Source organism: Danio rerio, chromosome 15, assembly GCF_049306965.1.
Source record: "Danio rerio strain Tuebingen ecotype United States chromosome 15, GRCz12tu, whole genome shotgun sequence".
NCBI lineage: Eukaryota > Metazoa > Chordata > Actinopteri > Cypriniformes > Danionidae > Danio > Danio rerio.
In genome coordinates this window covers 33,978,653-33,993,912 of record NC_133190.1, presented here as the reverse complement: position 1 = coordinate 33,993,912, position 15,260 = coordinate 33,978,653, and the positions used below count along the sequence as shown (strand labels likewise).

At 38.0% G+C, this 15,260-nt stretch overlaps 2 protein-coding genes across 4 annotated transcripts; both read left to right on the top strand.

Moving 5' to 3' along the window:
• The first annotated feature begins 1,918 nt into the window (after positions 1–1,918).
• Positions 1,919–3,450, top strand: or42c3 (odorant receptor, family 42, subfamily C, member 3). 2 transcript variants are annotated; one of them, XM_005157703.6, is made up of 2 exons: positions 1,919–1,984; positions 2,091–3,450. In XM_005157703.6, the coding sequence occupies exon 2, from the start codon at positions 2,122–2,124 to the stop codon at positions 3,097–3,099; it is 978 nt and encodes a 325-aa protein (XP_005157760.1). In that variant the 5' UTR covers positions 1,919–1,984; positions 2,091–2,121; the 3' UTR covers positions 3,100–3,450.
• A 5,814-nt stretch (positions 3,451–9,264) lies between these two features.
• or42c1 (odorant receptor, family 42, subfamily C, member 1) lies at positions 9,265–14,975 on the top strand. 2 transcript variants are annotated; one of them, XM_073923223.1, is made up of 2 exons: positions 9,271–11,001; positions 14,615–14,975. In XM_073923223.1, exon 1 carries the CDS (start codon positions 9,477–9,479, stop codon positions 10,455–10,457), a length of 981 nt encoding a protein of 326 aa, XP_073779324.1. In that variant the 5' UTR covers positions 9,271–9,476; the 3' UTR covers positions 10,458–11,001; positions 14,615–14,975. The 2 variants fall into 2 exon arrangements, with proteins under 2 accessions (NP_571667.1, XP_073779324.1); NM_131592.1 differs by lacking the exon at positions 14,615–14,975 and having other exon boundaries at positions 9,265–10,838.
• Positions 14,976–15,260: the final 285 nt, after the last annotated feature.

Sequence of the window (15,260 nt, the reverse complement as noted above, 5' to 3'; positions counted from 1 at the left end):
TATTACACGATTGGCCGAGTTCACCACATGACAACAAACACGTGTATTTCGGGTTTATAATTGGACAAATTCCGATTCAAAAGTTTCAAAACAAACAATTCACTTTTCACACCCTCTCTATCATGTACACATCTTGCTTATTAAAAGACTACAAATATTTTACTGCAGTAATCATCTTTTGTTAAATAATCTGGTTATAAAGGTTAGCTTGTTTGCACAGATTTATTTTTAACTTTTTTATACAGACTATTTACTGCATTCATCTCCATGAACGATTTAAATGATATATTTTAATGTATATTTTAGTGAATAACCTAAATAAGTCTTACAGACTTGAAATAAGAAAATCATCATCATTGATCCTGCCACCCTAAAGCTCTCTTAACAAATTAAAGTAAAGAACTATTTTATTAAATAATTATAAAATGGTTTTATTATTATAATATAAATATATATATTTTTTATTTCCTGTCTAGCAGTTTAAAGCCTACCTGCTTTTTCTGGGAAACTTCTACATAGCTCACTTATTTTACCTTTTGTTCTTTTCAACACAATCTTTTTGGATTAAAATGCTTTTTTGAAAATTCATTCACTATCCAAAATAATGTCATTTATTAAGACCTAATCAAAACACCTTGCTTTGCTTTTTACATTGGAAATTTTTATATCTATAAATGTACATATATGTAAACCCATTTTTAGCATATTCAAACAAGACGTATTAGCCTAAAGGTTGATGTTTAACTCCTAGAATTTATGCTTATTGCTTTGTATTTAATAGACCTGTTCGTTTTTATGTTTATATTAACCTCTCATTTCCTCTTATTTCTCTTATGCATTTGTTATATATTTTATTCATAATTCTCTCTTATTGTTTAAAAAGGAACCACAGTTTGTAGAAACTGTATTCTGTTTTATTTGTAAATGTTTTGTTGTTATAAATAAAAATAACAAAAAAATATGATGACGCCATGTGATCGGTCATTATGACTGCAGCAACTTTGAGTCCCGAAGTGTCCAGCTGTCCGTCTTGACGGCTCCGTTTTCAACTCCGCCCCCGCCTGCGCTCGGCTAATCTTGTTGATCACCGGCTGCAGCTGAGCTTCATGTCGAACGCACCTAATGAGATATCACATGACACAACTATGAACACACCACAGACACACCAGACTCGTGACAGTGGTGGCTCTTACTGTGTGACATAAAACCTCGTTTAGCCTTGCTTGGCACAAAGCTGAAGTAGACTACCATATGTTCTGACCACATTTAGGCCCTATCACAATTATACCCCTCAGCTTTTCACTTATATTGATCTCCCAATTTTCTTTTGTTTGGAGTTGTGGAGGTAAGCAGACGGGCCATACAGTTCTTCAAACAAAGATTTTTCAGGACCACACAAAAAACAAAGAGATTTTGAAGAGAATGCCTGGTGCATTTCCACCACTTTCTTTTTCTTTGTTTATCTTTTGGCTGCAGCTACAGCACATAAGTCTGCTCTCTTCTATGCCCACAGCTTCACATTTCTCTTTCTTCACTGCATTTTCCTTTCACTGATGTAAATGTAATGTGGTATACATACTAGCTATATCAAAATAGAGATTAACCTAAATATTTTATCACAACAGACAAAATAGAACATTAAGTCTGTAAATTAAATTATGTTTATTTGCAGTATTATCTAAATGCATGAAAAATCCTCAACAAACGAGCGCTCATTGTGGAAATTGTTTTCCAGAACAAAAGGGGTAAACATATATTCAAACGCCTGGGCAAGGTATATACAAGCATTACACAATTGTTTTGTTTGAAAGCTCTCAAGAGATGAAGACGATGACATATATATTTGGATTCAGTGATGCAGACATACAGTGATCTTTCCAGCATGAGAGAAGAAGGACATGGACTGAGCTGAGTGGTTCAGACAGCTCACTGGTGTTCAGACTTTTATAGTTTGCTCGGACTTGACAATTCTTTATATTTACAGGTCTGTAATCCAAATATTAGCTTGAAAGCTTTATTGAACATTATTGTTAAGAGACTGTGTAAATTTTCTAGGTTTGCTTATGTCTGTCCTGTCTATGTATTTTCAGCTTGAACAGAACACCAACCGCAAAGACTGCCATGAATTTTTTAAATGAAAGTTTTTACCAGAATATCTCTTTTGTTCATCCTCAGTACTTTTACATTATTGGACTTTCCGGTACACCTTACAGCAGTTATTTCTACGTTTTCTTATTTATCACATATTTCATTACTTTATTTGGGAACTCTGTAGTTCTTCTCATTATAGCTCTTGAGCGGAGTCTGCACAGTCCAAAGTACATTGGTGTGTTTAACTTGGCCTTGGCTGATATTGGTGAAACTAATGCTCTGATTCCTAACATGGTGAAGACTTTTCTGTTTGACTCACAGTACATCTCTTATAATGCTTGCTTGGCAAACATGTTTTTTGTGTTCCTCTTTAGCTCCATACAAAGCTTTGCTCTTCTTGTTCTTGCCTTTGATCGCTTTGTTGCGATTTGTTTGCCATTAAGATATCATGCTCTTGTGAATAATACCACTATGCTTTTAGCTTTCGCTGCAGTTTGGGCATTTAACTCCTTTGTGGTGGCCTTGATGGTGTCTTTGATCACCCGACTTTCCTTCTGTCAGTCTAATATGATACAGAGTTATTTTTGTGATCACGGACCAGTGTATAGGATAGCATGTAATGACTTTAGTATAAATAAGTTTATGGCTTTTCTCATAACTGGTTTATATCTTGTAATCCCACTCTTTCTTATAGTCCTGTCATATCTTGGCATTTTTCTTGCTTTAACCAAAATTACGACTTTTGAAGGACGTATAAAGGCATTGAAGACCTGTGTTTCTCATCTGTTGTTAGTAGGAACATTATTCCTCCCTCTATTTTGCACATACTTTGCACAGCTTTTACTTTCTCTCAGTCCCAATGCACGAGTCATCTGCACGTCACTGGCATATACTATTCCACCAATGCTTAATCCAATAATTTATGTTTTAAACACAGCTGAAATCAAAGACATAATTTGGAAAGTGTTTAAAAACAAATCTGTGGCAGTTGAGAGTATTTCAAAATGACTGAAATGTTTATGCTGGCTTCTGTTATTACATTACTCATATGAAGATGCTTGCTCAAGGTTTATATGATTTACAATATAAAAAAATTGTATTTATATGGTAGCTAAATTATCACTGTCATCTACAAATGTATTTTTTTTAAACAATTGACTTTGAACTGAAGACTCCCTAATGTATTGTTGTTTGACTTTGTAAAACGGGTCAATTTTGGCATGAGTATACTGTATGCTGAACCAAGATTTAAAGCTTTTTATTGTGCGGCTACTGCTTTTACTTTGCTTGTTTCTGCGTTTGTTGTTTTTTTTTCCTTTTATGTTGTACAGTAATAAATAAACAATATTAATGAACAAACACACTGATGCTTTGGTTATTTAATGGGTTTAGGCAATGTCGTGCATAGGCTTATTGCTCATTTTAAAGATTGTCAAATAAAATTTAAGTCTAGAACATTTCAAGCTTAATGGTTTATACAGTTTTTGCATCATGTGACTTATTAAAACATACTAATTTAGTTATTTCAGATTACAATAAGGTGGGGGGGAACCATTAAAATGTGACATGTTCCATTCATTCTGTTTTGTTGTAGCCATAACAACAACTTTTTCTAAGTTAATGACATTCTGATTAATGGCAGCCAGTCTTGGTACAGGAGTGGCCAAAATTACTCCCTTTCCTTTATTAGCTCTGCTCCCAGGGGTTCTAGTGTTCACCAGTCCATCAGCTACTAGTGGCTCTGTTTCACCCAGACAATTTTATGGTCCTCAGGCCTGTAGCCAGTCTGGTGAAAGGGGTGGATTTTTTTTCTTTAAAAATTTTAATTTTTGCAGTTTTTGCCTGATTTTTTTATTTAATTATGAGCTTTAAGGTTGGAATAGTGACACTTTAGGCTTTTTTTTTTTTTTGCTGGAATAGCTTGTCAGATGGTCATTATAACCACACTTTTTTATGTACCAAAAACACTTCTTAAAAAATATGTAATAAATAAATAAATGTGTGTTAAAGTTTTCAATAAAAACACTTTAGCCTGTTGTCATTTATTATGCAAATTACAAACTGGCCAGCACATTTAACTTTTCTCAGTCATGCTGAAAAACACACTGATAAACAGATAAACTAGGCTAGGACCAAAACAAGGCGTAGCAAGACAAAGAAAACACATAGTAATGTCACTATACAGCTAGCAAGACTCAGCCACCAATAGTGTGTGTAATCAGTAAAGGTGTGGACCTACACTGGTCTTGTGGTTTGGTTCAGTGCAGTTACAATTACCATGCCATCGATTCAGTTCAATTCGATATCTCAGTGCATCATGGTGCATTGACGATGCTTTCCATACACAGTTTTATATTTTTTTCACAGCACAACAATTCTTGTATTAAAATGTATAAATGTATTTCTATACTATTTGTAATACAAATGTGTGCAAAACAGTCAGATTTATAAACTGTACCTTTAAACAAAACAAGCATTTATAAATAAACAAATATAGATATAGTGCTCACTTTCTGAGTCCTGTCGAGCCAGTTCTTTCTTACACCCCTTTCATTGGTCACGCGCTCATCTGAAAGGGCTGCGATTGGCTCTGCACGCTGGGGCTCTTCACAGGTCAGTAAAGCCTGGTTGAAACACTGATAAACGGCAGCGGCGATCACAGCTGATCCATGATAGACACGGAGGAGAAAACTTTGCAGACACGCTCATGTCTGTATCTAGAAGTATCGCTGTAACAGCCAAGAGGAGAAGAAAAGCCATGCCAGCAGGTCAAATAGGCCACATTGAGAGAGATGGAGTTTACTTTCATTCTCTCAATCGCAGTGAAATAGGGGCTTCTGCTGTACGTGTCAGTGAAAGACTGTCCAGCAAACACACACGCAATGAAATTGTGCAGTTTCTGTGTTTTTAAGTAGTTGAAGCATTGTAAATACTTGTGCTCGCCTCCCTCGCCATAGTAAGCTATGCGACATAGCGCATATAGGATAAATAACATCAGTACATAGTAACCGGTTATGATTGTTACTGAACCGATACAGAATTGCACAGAAGAAACAGTTCATTTTTACACCCACTAGTAATCAGTCCTTGAAAAACCTCCAGTGGTATGTATTTATTCAGTCAGGATCAGGAACGTGCTGTGAGCGGAGCACTTGTATGAAGTTGTAGTCCATGATTGTTATTGATTGTGCATGTTTTCCAGCGATCTATGGCGTTTAGATCGCAGGTGATCATGACAGAGCCCCCACTCTAAGGAGCGATTCCAGACGCTTCTAGTACAGTACAGGGCTGCGGAGAGCCTAGAGCTTGGAGCTGTGGAGGACCTTGAGCATGGGGTTGCGGAGGGCCTAAGGGACTGGGGCTGCGTTTCGCAGGGGGTGATACCCCCACAGTGGGTCAGGAAGCTTGGGTTCAGGAGACACTGGTAGTTAATTTTACCCTTATGCAGGGGTCACCAATCTCGGTCCTGGAGGGCCAGTGACCCTCCAGGGTTTAGCTCCAACTTGCCTCAACACACCTGCCTGGGTGTTTTAAGTATAGCTAGTAAGTCCTTGATTAGCTTGTTCAGGTGTTTTTGATTAGGGTTGGAGCTAAAACCTGCAGGACACCGGCCCTCCAGGAACAAGTTTGGTGACCCCTGCCCTAATGGGTCAGGAGGCTTTGGTTCAGGAAGTACTGAAGGATCACATGGCTCCAGAGGGTCACATGGCTCTTGTAGCTCTGGGAAGTCACACGGCACTGGCAGCCATTTGTGGAAATCAGTGGGCTTTTCTGGCCTTTCGGGGAACTCAGGTGGCGACTCTGGCCTTTCTTGGGATGGCGGCATCAACTTTGGCACCTCTGGCAATAACAGCTTGGGTGGTGGTAGCAGCTTTAGCAACCCAGGTGATGGTGGCGGCCATTCTGGAGGCTAAGGTGTAAGGAGGTAAGTACAGGTGATACAAGCATGATAGTAGAGTGACCCCTGCATGTGTGTGTGAGAGCGAATAGATGTACAGTATAGAGAAGTAGTCCATAAAATGGCGAATTTGTTGCGGATGAAAGTGAAGTGGTTTGTGGAGTTGCGGAAGAAAGTGAAAGTGAACAGCGGAGGGCGGAGGAGGGGAATCAGTAAAATGGGGCCGCATCAGATTTCAGAGGTGTCGGATCTGGCATGTTCTAGTGTAAATTAAGCCCTGCTCGTCACAGCCAGAGCTGCCAGGTTCTCTGCCAGTGCTGCCAGATTTTTTATCACTGCCATGAGGCTTGCTGTTCACCCCACACTAACAAGGATGAGGGCATCACTTGTACCTTGTTCTTCTGCCAGAGAGCAATGTTCACACCCAGAGCTTCCAGATTCCCCATCACAATCAGAGCGTCCAAACTTCCCATCATAGCCAGAGGTGCCAGATTCCCCATCACAGCCAGAGCTGCCAGATTCCCCATCACAGCCAGAGCTGCCAGATTTCCCTGCACAGCCAGAGCTGCCAGATTCCCCATCACAGCCAAAGCTGCTAGATTCCTTGTCACAGCCAGAGCTGCCAGATTCCCCGTCACTGCCAGAACTGCCAAATTCTCTATCACTGCCAGAGCTGACAGACTCTCTGTCACTGCCAGAATCTCCATCACTGCCGAAGCTGCCATCTGAGTCCCACAAAAAACCTGAGCCGACAGCAGAGTTCTACCAGAATGGCTGCTAGATCTATGTGACTTCCCAGTGCTGCCAAAGCTGCCATCACTTTCAGTGCTTCTCCATCACTGCTGGAGCTGCCACCTTAGTCGCACAAAAAGCCGAAGCAACCACCCGAATCCTACAAAAGGCCAGAACCAGCACCTGAGTCCCAAGAAAGGTCAGAGCCACCACCTGAGTTCCATGAATGGCTGCCAGAGCCAAGTGACTTCCCAGTTCTGCCAGTCCATCTGATTACTCAGTGCCTTCTGACCCTAAGCCTCCTAACCCACTGGGGTTATCTGAACCGCCAGTGCCTTCTCATCCAGAGCCTCCTGACCCACTGGGGTTGTCTGAACCATCAGTCCCTCTTGATCCTAAGCCTCCTGACCCACTGGGGTTGTGTGTGCCGCCAGTACCTCCTGACCCAGAACCTCCTGACCCAATGTGGCTTTCTAAACTGCTAGTGCTTCCTGAACCAGAAGCTCCTAGCCCACTGGGGTTGTCTGAGCCACAAGTACCTACTAAACCAGGCCCTCTGGGTCCTCTGCAGCTCCATGCTCCTGGTATTCTTCAGCTCCTTGCTCCTGACCATCCGCAGCTCCAAGCTCCAGGTCCTCAGCAGCTCCAGGCCCTCCACAGCTCCATGCTTTACTGTCATGATCACCAGCAATCCACTCCTCACAGATTGCTGGGGAATTACACATGTCTTGTTAAAGAACTACAATTCCCATCAGACCATGTTACACACACCAGTTGCTGATCACAGCTGATGAGACACACACAGATGAGACTTGTGATCACTAATCATTCAGACTATTTATACACCACACATACACCAGTTTAGTTTTTGATGTTGATGTATGTTTACATGTTTCTTCGTTTTGCCTGTTTGTTTTTGACCTTAGCCTTGTTTATTGTTTGATCCTGTTTTCTTCCTTTTTTTACCTTATGCCTGTTTTTTTTACTTTAATTTAGATTGTCTTGTTGTACCAGCCACTCCTGTTTTGACCTTGTTTGCCTGCTTAAATAATCTTATTAGACTGCAATTAGATCCTTACCTTTGTTGTCCCTCACCTTGTACATCTTGTACATCTTGTACATGACACACCCAACAAAGTATACCACCTGTTCTTAAAGCCTTGTTCAATGGGTTTTTGGAATTTATGGCAGACAAAACAGGACAAATGAGCTCATGTATGGGACAAATTCTGGTCCTTTGTCCATGAGGGGTGGGTGTTTTGAGCTCTAAGTTGCAGGCTGTTTCTCAATTGCAAGAAAGCAAAGAACGGACTTGCGTTCTTGTGGAGACCGGTCTTGCCTGATGTCCTTAGGAGAACAAACTCGGGTGACCACGAGAACAGAGAACATATCCTGTGAGAAATAAGATGCTGTGTTCTTTCTGATGTTCAAGTGACCTTCACTCGATTTAAATAGAAAATTATTAAAACATTACAGCATTAATACAACAATTTATTGTTTTTTTCCCCTTTTCAAAATATATACTATGCATAAAAACATTACAAATATACATTGCACAATGTAAACAAAATGGATTTTAATATGAATTTCAGCAAACAAACACCCTTAATGTGTTTATTCATTTTACTAAGATGTCCATGGTAATGCTTATATTCACCGTTTCATTAAAGGAATCCCCTGAGGTAAATAAGTTATGTCTCTGAACTTTAATAATAAATCTAAATAAAATGCTGCACTACCCACCTCCAGTCACAATGACTTCTGGGACTTCTAGAGCGAGATTCGTGCGTCCTTCATATCAAGAACACATCCGAGAAGTTTCATGCGTCCTCTGTTATTGCAGTCTTGAGTATTGGAACTGAACTTTGGCAGCTGATGATGACGTTACACAAGAACACGAGGATGCAAGACTGCTGAAGAAAGCATATTAAGAAACAGAACCCAGAATTCTCTCCATCAGGAAGTTATATTGCTGTGATAAGGCAATTATTTGTTTGTTTGTTTGTTTTTTATAGTGTCAAGTGAAACAAGTAAACTTTCCCTGTTGATACAGAGATGAAGGGTCATCAAGAGCAAGTCTCAACAGGATTGATCTATACCATTTTGGAAGTAAATCAGAGCTTTATATTCATTCTTCCCACTGGTCAAATTGGTGACTAACTTCCCCAGTTGGTTGCACCAATTTGCAATTTGGTCGCATCCCGATTGAACAGTAATCTTTCTATCTCTAGAACCATAAGATCAAAAAAAAATAAAATAAAATACTTGCAACATAATTATCAGGACACACAAATGACAAACAAGAAGGTAATATAATCTACATGTACATAATGTAATATAATCTACGTAATGTAATAAAATCTACATAATCTATTCTAAAATAATAAACACTTTAGTAAAGAGAGCATTCATTCAAAGAAGTGGTCAAAAACATTCACTACATCACACAATGATTACATCACTGTTCTAAAAAACTCTCAAGAGAGGAAAAAAGTTAGATATATAGTATGTGGGTTCAGTGACTGCAGCATGAGATGAGGACAATCTGCTCGTGAGCATCTTTACAATCATTGTCTTTGCTTGCTCTGGCTTTAAAATTTTATCGTTTATACTGCTATGCGATTCAACAAAATTAATATGACTACATATAATGACTTTGAAGTTTGACAGCAATTTTGTGAATTTGTCATATTGTCTTTCTTATGATAATATCTATTTTCAGCTTTGAGAAAAATAACAAAAAAAATAAGCTGCAATGAGTTCTTTAAATGCAAGTTTTAACCAGAATATCTCCATTGTTCATCCTCAATACTTTTTCATCATTGGACTTTCAGGTATACCATACAGCAGTTATTATTATATTTTCTTATTTGTTATTTATTTTATTACTATAATTGGAAACTCTTTAGTACTTCTCTTGATAGCTCTTGACCGGAGTCTGCACAGTCCAAAGTACATTGGTGTGTTTAACTTAGCCTTGGCTGATATTGGTGAAACTAATGCTCTGATTCCTAACATGGTAAAGACTTTTCTGTTTGACTCACAGTACATCTCCTATAATGCTTGCTTGGCAAACATGTTTTTTGTGTTCTTCTTTAGTAGCTTGCAAAGTGTCTCTCTTGTTATTATGTCATATGATCGTTTAATTGCAATTTGTTTGCCATTAAGATATCATAGCATTGTGAATAACAGCAGTATGATTTTAGTTTCTCCAGCAATATGGATATTCAATTCTTCTATGGTGGCATTGATGGTGTCTTTGATCACTCGAATTTCATTTTGTGATTCCAATGTGATACAGAGTTATTTTTGTGATCATGGACCAGTGTATAGGTTGGCATGTAATGACTTTAACCTTAATAAATCTGTGGGATTTGTCATCACATCTTTATTCCTTATAGCACCGATGATCATTATATTCCTTTCATATCTAGTCATTTTTCTTGCATTAAGCAAAATCACAACTTGGGAAAGACGTTTAAAAGCACTGAAGACCTGTGTTTCACATCTGTTGTTAGTGGGTGTTTATTTTTTCCCAATATGCTTTACATATCTTGCACAGCTTTTGCTAGCTCTCACTCCCAATGCCAGAGTCATCAGCACATCTCTGGCATATGTTGTTCCTCCAATGTTAAATCCTATTATTTATGTTTTAAATACAGCTGAAATCAAAAACCTGTTGCAAAAAATGTTTAGCAAAAGATCGGCACCAGTTAGAGAGGACATTTCAAAATGATTATGTTTACTTATTTAAACTTTACAATGAAGTATCATCATCACTGCTGGGACTGAATGTGTGCATTGTTGATTAGCAGTGATATACACGTACTGTATAGTACATATTTATTAATGCAGCTGATGTCAACTGGGTGTATTTACTGATTTTGTGCATACCACGGTGTTCACTTATTCCACTAAAAAACTGTTCATCTTTATCCTTCATTTTTGGTAGTGAGTAAATTCTAATGTGTGTGTTTTGTTGCGAAACCATAACATACTTTAATTTCAATTAATTTTGTTGTATTGTATATTTTATTGTAATTAAAGTGTCCATTTTTACATGAATGGGATTCTGGTCCTGATGAAACTGACTGTTGAAATATATAAATATTTTGGTAACCCCATACTCTCAGCTTCATTAATGCTGTTGCTCTAATCTTTCATTGCCATCTATTTTTTTTATCAAGTGTGTGATGTTTATGTTGTGTGAAATCTAAAGATCAAAACTTTATTATTTAGGCTGATTGCGTATTGGTTGTTGATATAAGTGTCACACAGAGGTGGGACCAAGTCATTGTTTGGCAAGTCACAAGTAAGTCTCAATTCATTGCCCTCAAGTCCCGAGTCAAGTCCCGAGTCAAGACAGGCAAGTCCCGAGTCAAGTCCCGAGTCAAAGGCAACAAGTCTCAAGTCAAGTCCAAAGTCCTGCAGTTTGATTTTCGAGTCTTTTCGAGTCTTTTTAACAGAAAAATAAAATATATACAGATTAGGTATGGTTGTAAGATCTGTATTAATTAAACAAACCTTTTTTATGAAAGAACATTGCTCAGATATATAAAAATACAAATGCAATTTTCTGAAAAAGTACTGAACAGTGCTGCGTCTCGTCTCCACAGCATAATGCACAAGAACGAGTTCCACCAAAAAAAGACTCCATTTTGCCTTACATCACACAGAAATTGCAGGTCTACTGCTGTCTAATTCATTAAGTTTAGTTGTGCTATGTTATGTCTTCGGTGATCAACTTGTGATTAACCAAAATTACATAACCTCAATGTGGTAGCAGTAGACCAACTCCTGTATATGCTGCAAAGTTAAATTGAGTGAAATTGGAATTTTGTCAATTGAATCTCGTGTGTGCTAAAGAGATGGAGTTGCAAATCCGTCTAGCAGCAATGTAAAATGGTAGCACATATTGTTAATGAAGTAGGCTACTTCATACAAACAATAACGTTGTTTTCTTCACATAGCATTGAAGAGCTTTGCTCTCTACCTTGTGTGATGCTCGTGCACGGATTTCCTCTGTTTGTGGACAAAACTGATTGCGACTTCTCAAATATACGTTGCTCACGCGCAAATTTTCTCTCGCTCTCAAATATGCACTGCTCACACACAAATTTTCTTGAGCGCTCTCAGAGATTATTTGCAGACTCACAATTTGTGTCGTGTTCCCTCTTCCTTTCATGCTTTTTGATATGATTCATATTGCTGCACTGTTTAATAACAATACCCAAAATACTAAAATAGACTTACATATTAAATGTTTAATCTAATAAACCATAACATTTTTGGTTGTTTTATATGATGAGATATTTTCAGAATAGACCAGTGGTGCCCCCCTGAAAATTTGCTTAGGGGTGGCCAGAAGAGGCCAGCTACGTCAGTGGCACCAATCAATCCACAATAATTTAGTGGCTGCTATTTATTTATTGAAATATTGCATTGTATTGCATTTATGTAAGTAGATTTAAATAAATAATGTCAACAGCAAAATCATATCGGGGTGGCTAGAGTTTACACAGGGGAAACACCCCTTGTAAAGGGGTTTACACCACTATAAGGCACCCCTGGAATAGATGTTGGATGTAAAGGATACATTTTATTTTAAAAGCATTTAAACAAAAACTAATGCAAGCGGAAATGTAACTGTGATAAAATAAGGAAACACTTTATAGCCTACTGTATTATTCACTCTTCAAATAAATCTCACTATCAATCTCATTTTATCATGGCAGCTAAAATAAAGTAAACTAGTGTCTGCTGGCTTCCACTTTGCTGATGAGATTGTGGAGGACATTTTCCATGTCATCCTCTTCATTTTGAGGAAAGCTGTTCCATAGGGCCCCTAAACACGTATATTGGCATGTACTGTGTTTTGAACAGTAGCCTACTACAGTAAAGAACTTCAATTGATCAGTTGTGGTAATACTATAGTTGCTATGGTAACACAAGTGTAATATAAACAAATTACCCAGTGCTGTATTATTTTACAATATAGGGTATTTTATACTACAAATCACTACACTTTACTGTAGTAAAACTACACTTTGTATTTTATCTGTTCACTATTGTTAATACTACTATAATAAGTATAATACAAGTATACAACAAGTATAATACTCAAAAACACTAGAATTTATTAAAGAATTTACCTTAACCTTTTAGTTTTTTGTGTATTGTAAATAAATAGTAAAGCAAGAAAGAAACCATATCAACATTCTTGGAATAACCCTTCGCTAAGCCTCGCCCTCCTTAGTTACTGTTGCTACGCCTGTCAAGCTTTCATGCCTGGCACATCTATTACAGTGTGTATGCGCCGGTGTCAGACATTCCCAAGGATTTATTAGTCATTTTTGACAAACAGGTGAGATATCTGAGAAAGCCAGACAAAAGAGGACTGCAGTATACATTACAGGGGTATATTCACAACATAATAGCAACTGATTAGAGAATAATTTTATCAAAATTGAAGCAAGGTTAGCCTAGCAACCTCATACGCTGAACATTCAACAGCATAGTTCATGCACAGCAGGAGAGGTGAAATTATAAAATAATCTAATAACCTAAGAAACTGATAGATTTGTGCCGAATATTAGCATCATTGACCCATAACAGTGTACAGTACCTATTACTGTCAGCATGTTTGTGTGCTCTTTATCCAGTTTTTATTCAAATTTGCAGTTAAGTGGAAGAAAAAAAATTGAAATGCAAATCAAAGTATAAATAACAGAAGTGAACAAATAGATTTTTCCTACCAGCAAATATTAGTGTATGTATTTATATGCATTACAATGGCGAGGGTTTAAACTAAGCAGTGCTCATAATATCGAGTGGAAAAAAAGAAAAAGACCGCTGGTAAACATAACCTGCTTTTTTTTTTTTTTTTATAAGAACACAGTTTAGATCTGTTTAGGATAAGAGGAGTGTGAGTTATTGCCACCTATCACTGAATGTCAATATCGAAAACAAAATCAACTTAGCTGTTAACTCCTTTACCGCCCCTCACACAGCTTGATCCACGCTGGCATTTCTCCTCTTGGGCTTTAGGTTTTGAAAAGGGAAAAATCCCACCACCCAGTCCAAACTTTTAGGATAGCGGGTGTCAGATTTGCACAATCCAATAATTGCGCAACGATTTGTCTTGTTTCCCTCGCTCTAAAGCTTGACAGAGCCCCTGTCCGTAGCCACGATTGGTAAGCCGCGATTGGTGGGTGGCGGTTTTTGGGCGTGGCTTAGCGAAGGGTCAGTTTAAAAGGAGGATCCCGTGAGAGCAAAAGCACTAAAGGTATGAGACGCTATCGTAAACAAAAGTCAAGCGAACGCAAAGAGACTGAATGCACGAGCGAGAGAGAGAGAGAGAGAGAGAGGTGTATGTTGTATGTGAGAGAGAGAGAGAGAGAGAGACAGAGTATTGGCACGCGAGTATTGGCTCGATCTCAAATTCAAATTCTCTCTGCGTTCGCTTGACTTTTGTCCACTCCGGCGCCTCATAGTAGTCACGTTGGATACTGTCGAATCAAAACAATCTACCGTGCTTTGATTGGATGTCATGCCGAAAGCGCGCATGCTGTCACAGACACACACACGCGCGCATGCTGTCACACACACACACACACACACACACACGCACACATAAACTGGGAGAGAGAGAGAGCGGTCCATGTCAACATACTTTTTTATCTTTGGGCTTTTCATGGGAAGCAGCAAGTCTTTACAAGTCAATAGGGGCAAGTCCTAGTCAAAGTCCGAGTCATTTATGTTCAAGTCCAAGTCGAGTTGCAAGTCTTTTTATATTTTGTCAAGTCGAGTCTAAAGTCATCAAATTCATGACTCGAGTCTGACTCGAGTCCAAGTCACATGACTCGAGTCCACACCTCTGGTGTCACATAACAGACTGATATGCACACACTAGAACTAAAAAAAAAAACAGTTGCAGAAATTGATTGATGAAGATTATAAAAAATATTAGATACATATTATTCAAATATGCTATTTACATGAAATAACTTAAACAGCAAAACGCTCGTTTGTCCACAGCTATAAAGCTATAGCAGTAATAATTGTGTGCTTTTGTATTTCCTGCAGATTTTAGGCAAGCCCACTATAGGTAACAATTAAGTGTAACTATTCATGCCTCAGAGAAGCAGATAAGAGGCTTACTAAGGGGGCAATTCTCATTCTTTTATACAATAAAGCAATATACTAAACAATAGACTTTAATAGGACTCAATAATTTGATTCATAAACATTCATGAAAATAGGTATGAATAATGTGAATTTTGTTATTGTCACATGACCAATATTTGCATCATTTTGCTTATATTCATGAATTCTCTCCCTCAGCCTCAGAATAGTTGTGCTCATCAGTTTTCACACTTGTAATTCAACAAGCATTCGCACAATTGCTGTGGGCATAAAAAAATATTTACAAATACATTTTTGATTAAAATAGTATGCAATGCTCAATGAATGTGCATTTTCAAGTTATAGTTATGTAACGACAAATTACATTTATATTCGTCTCTGTCTACAGATTGTT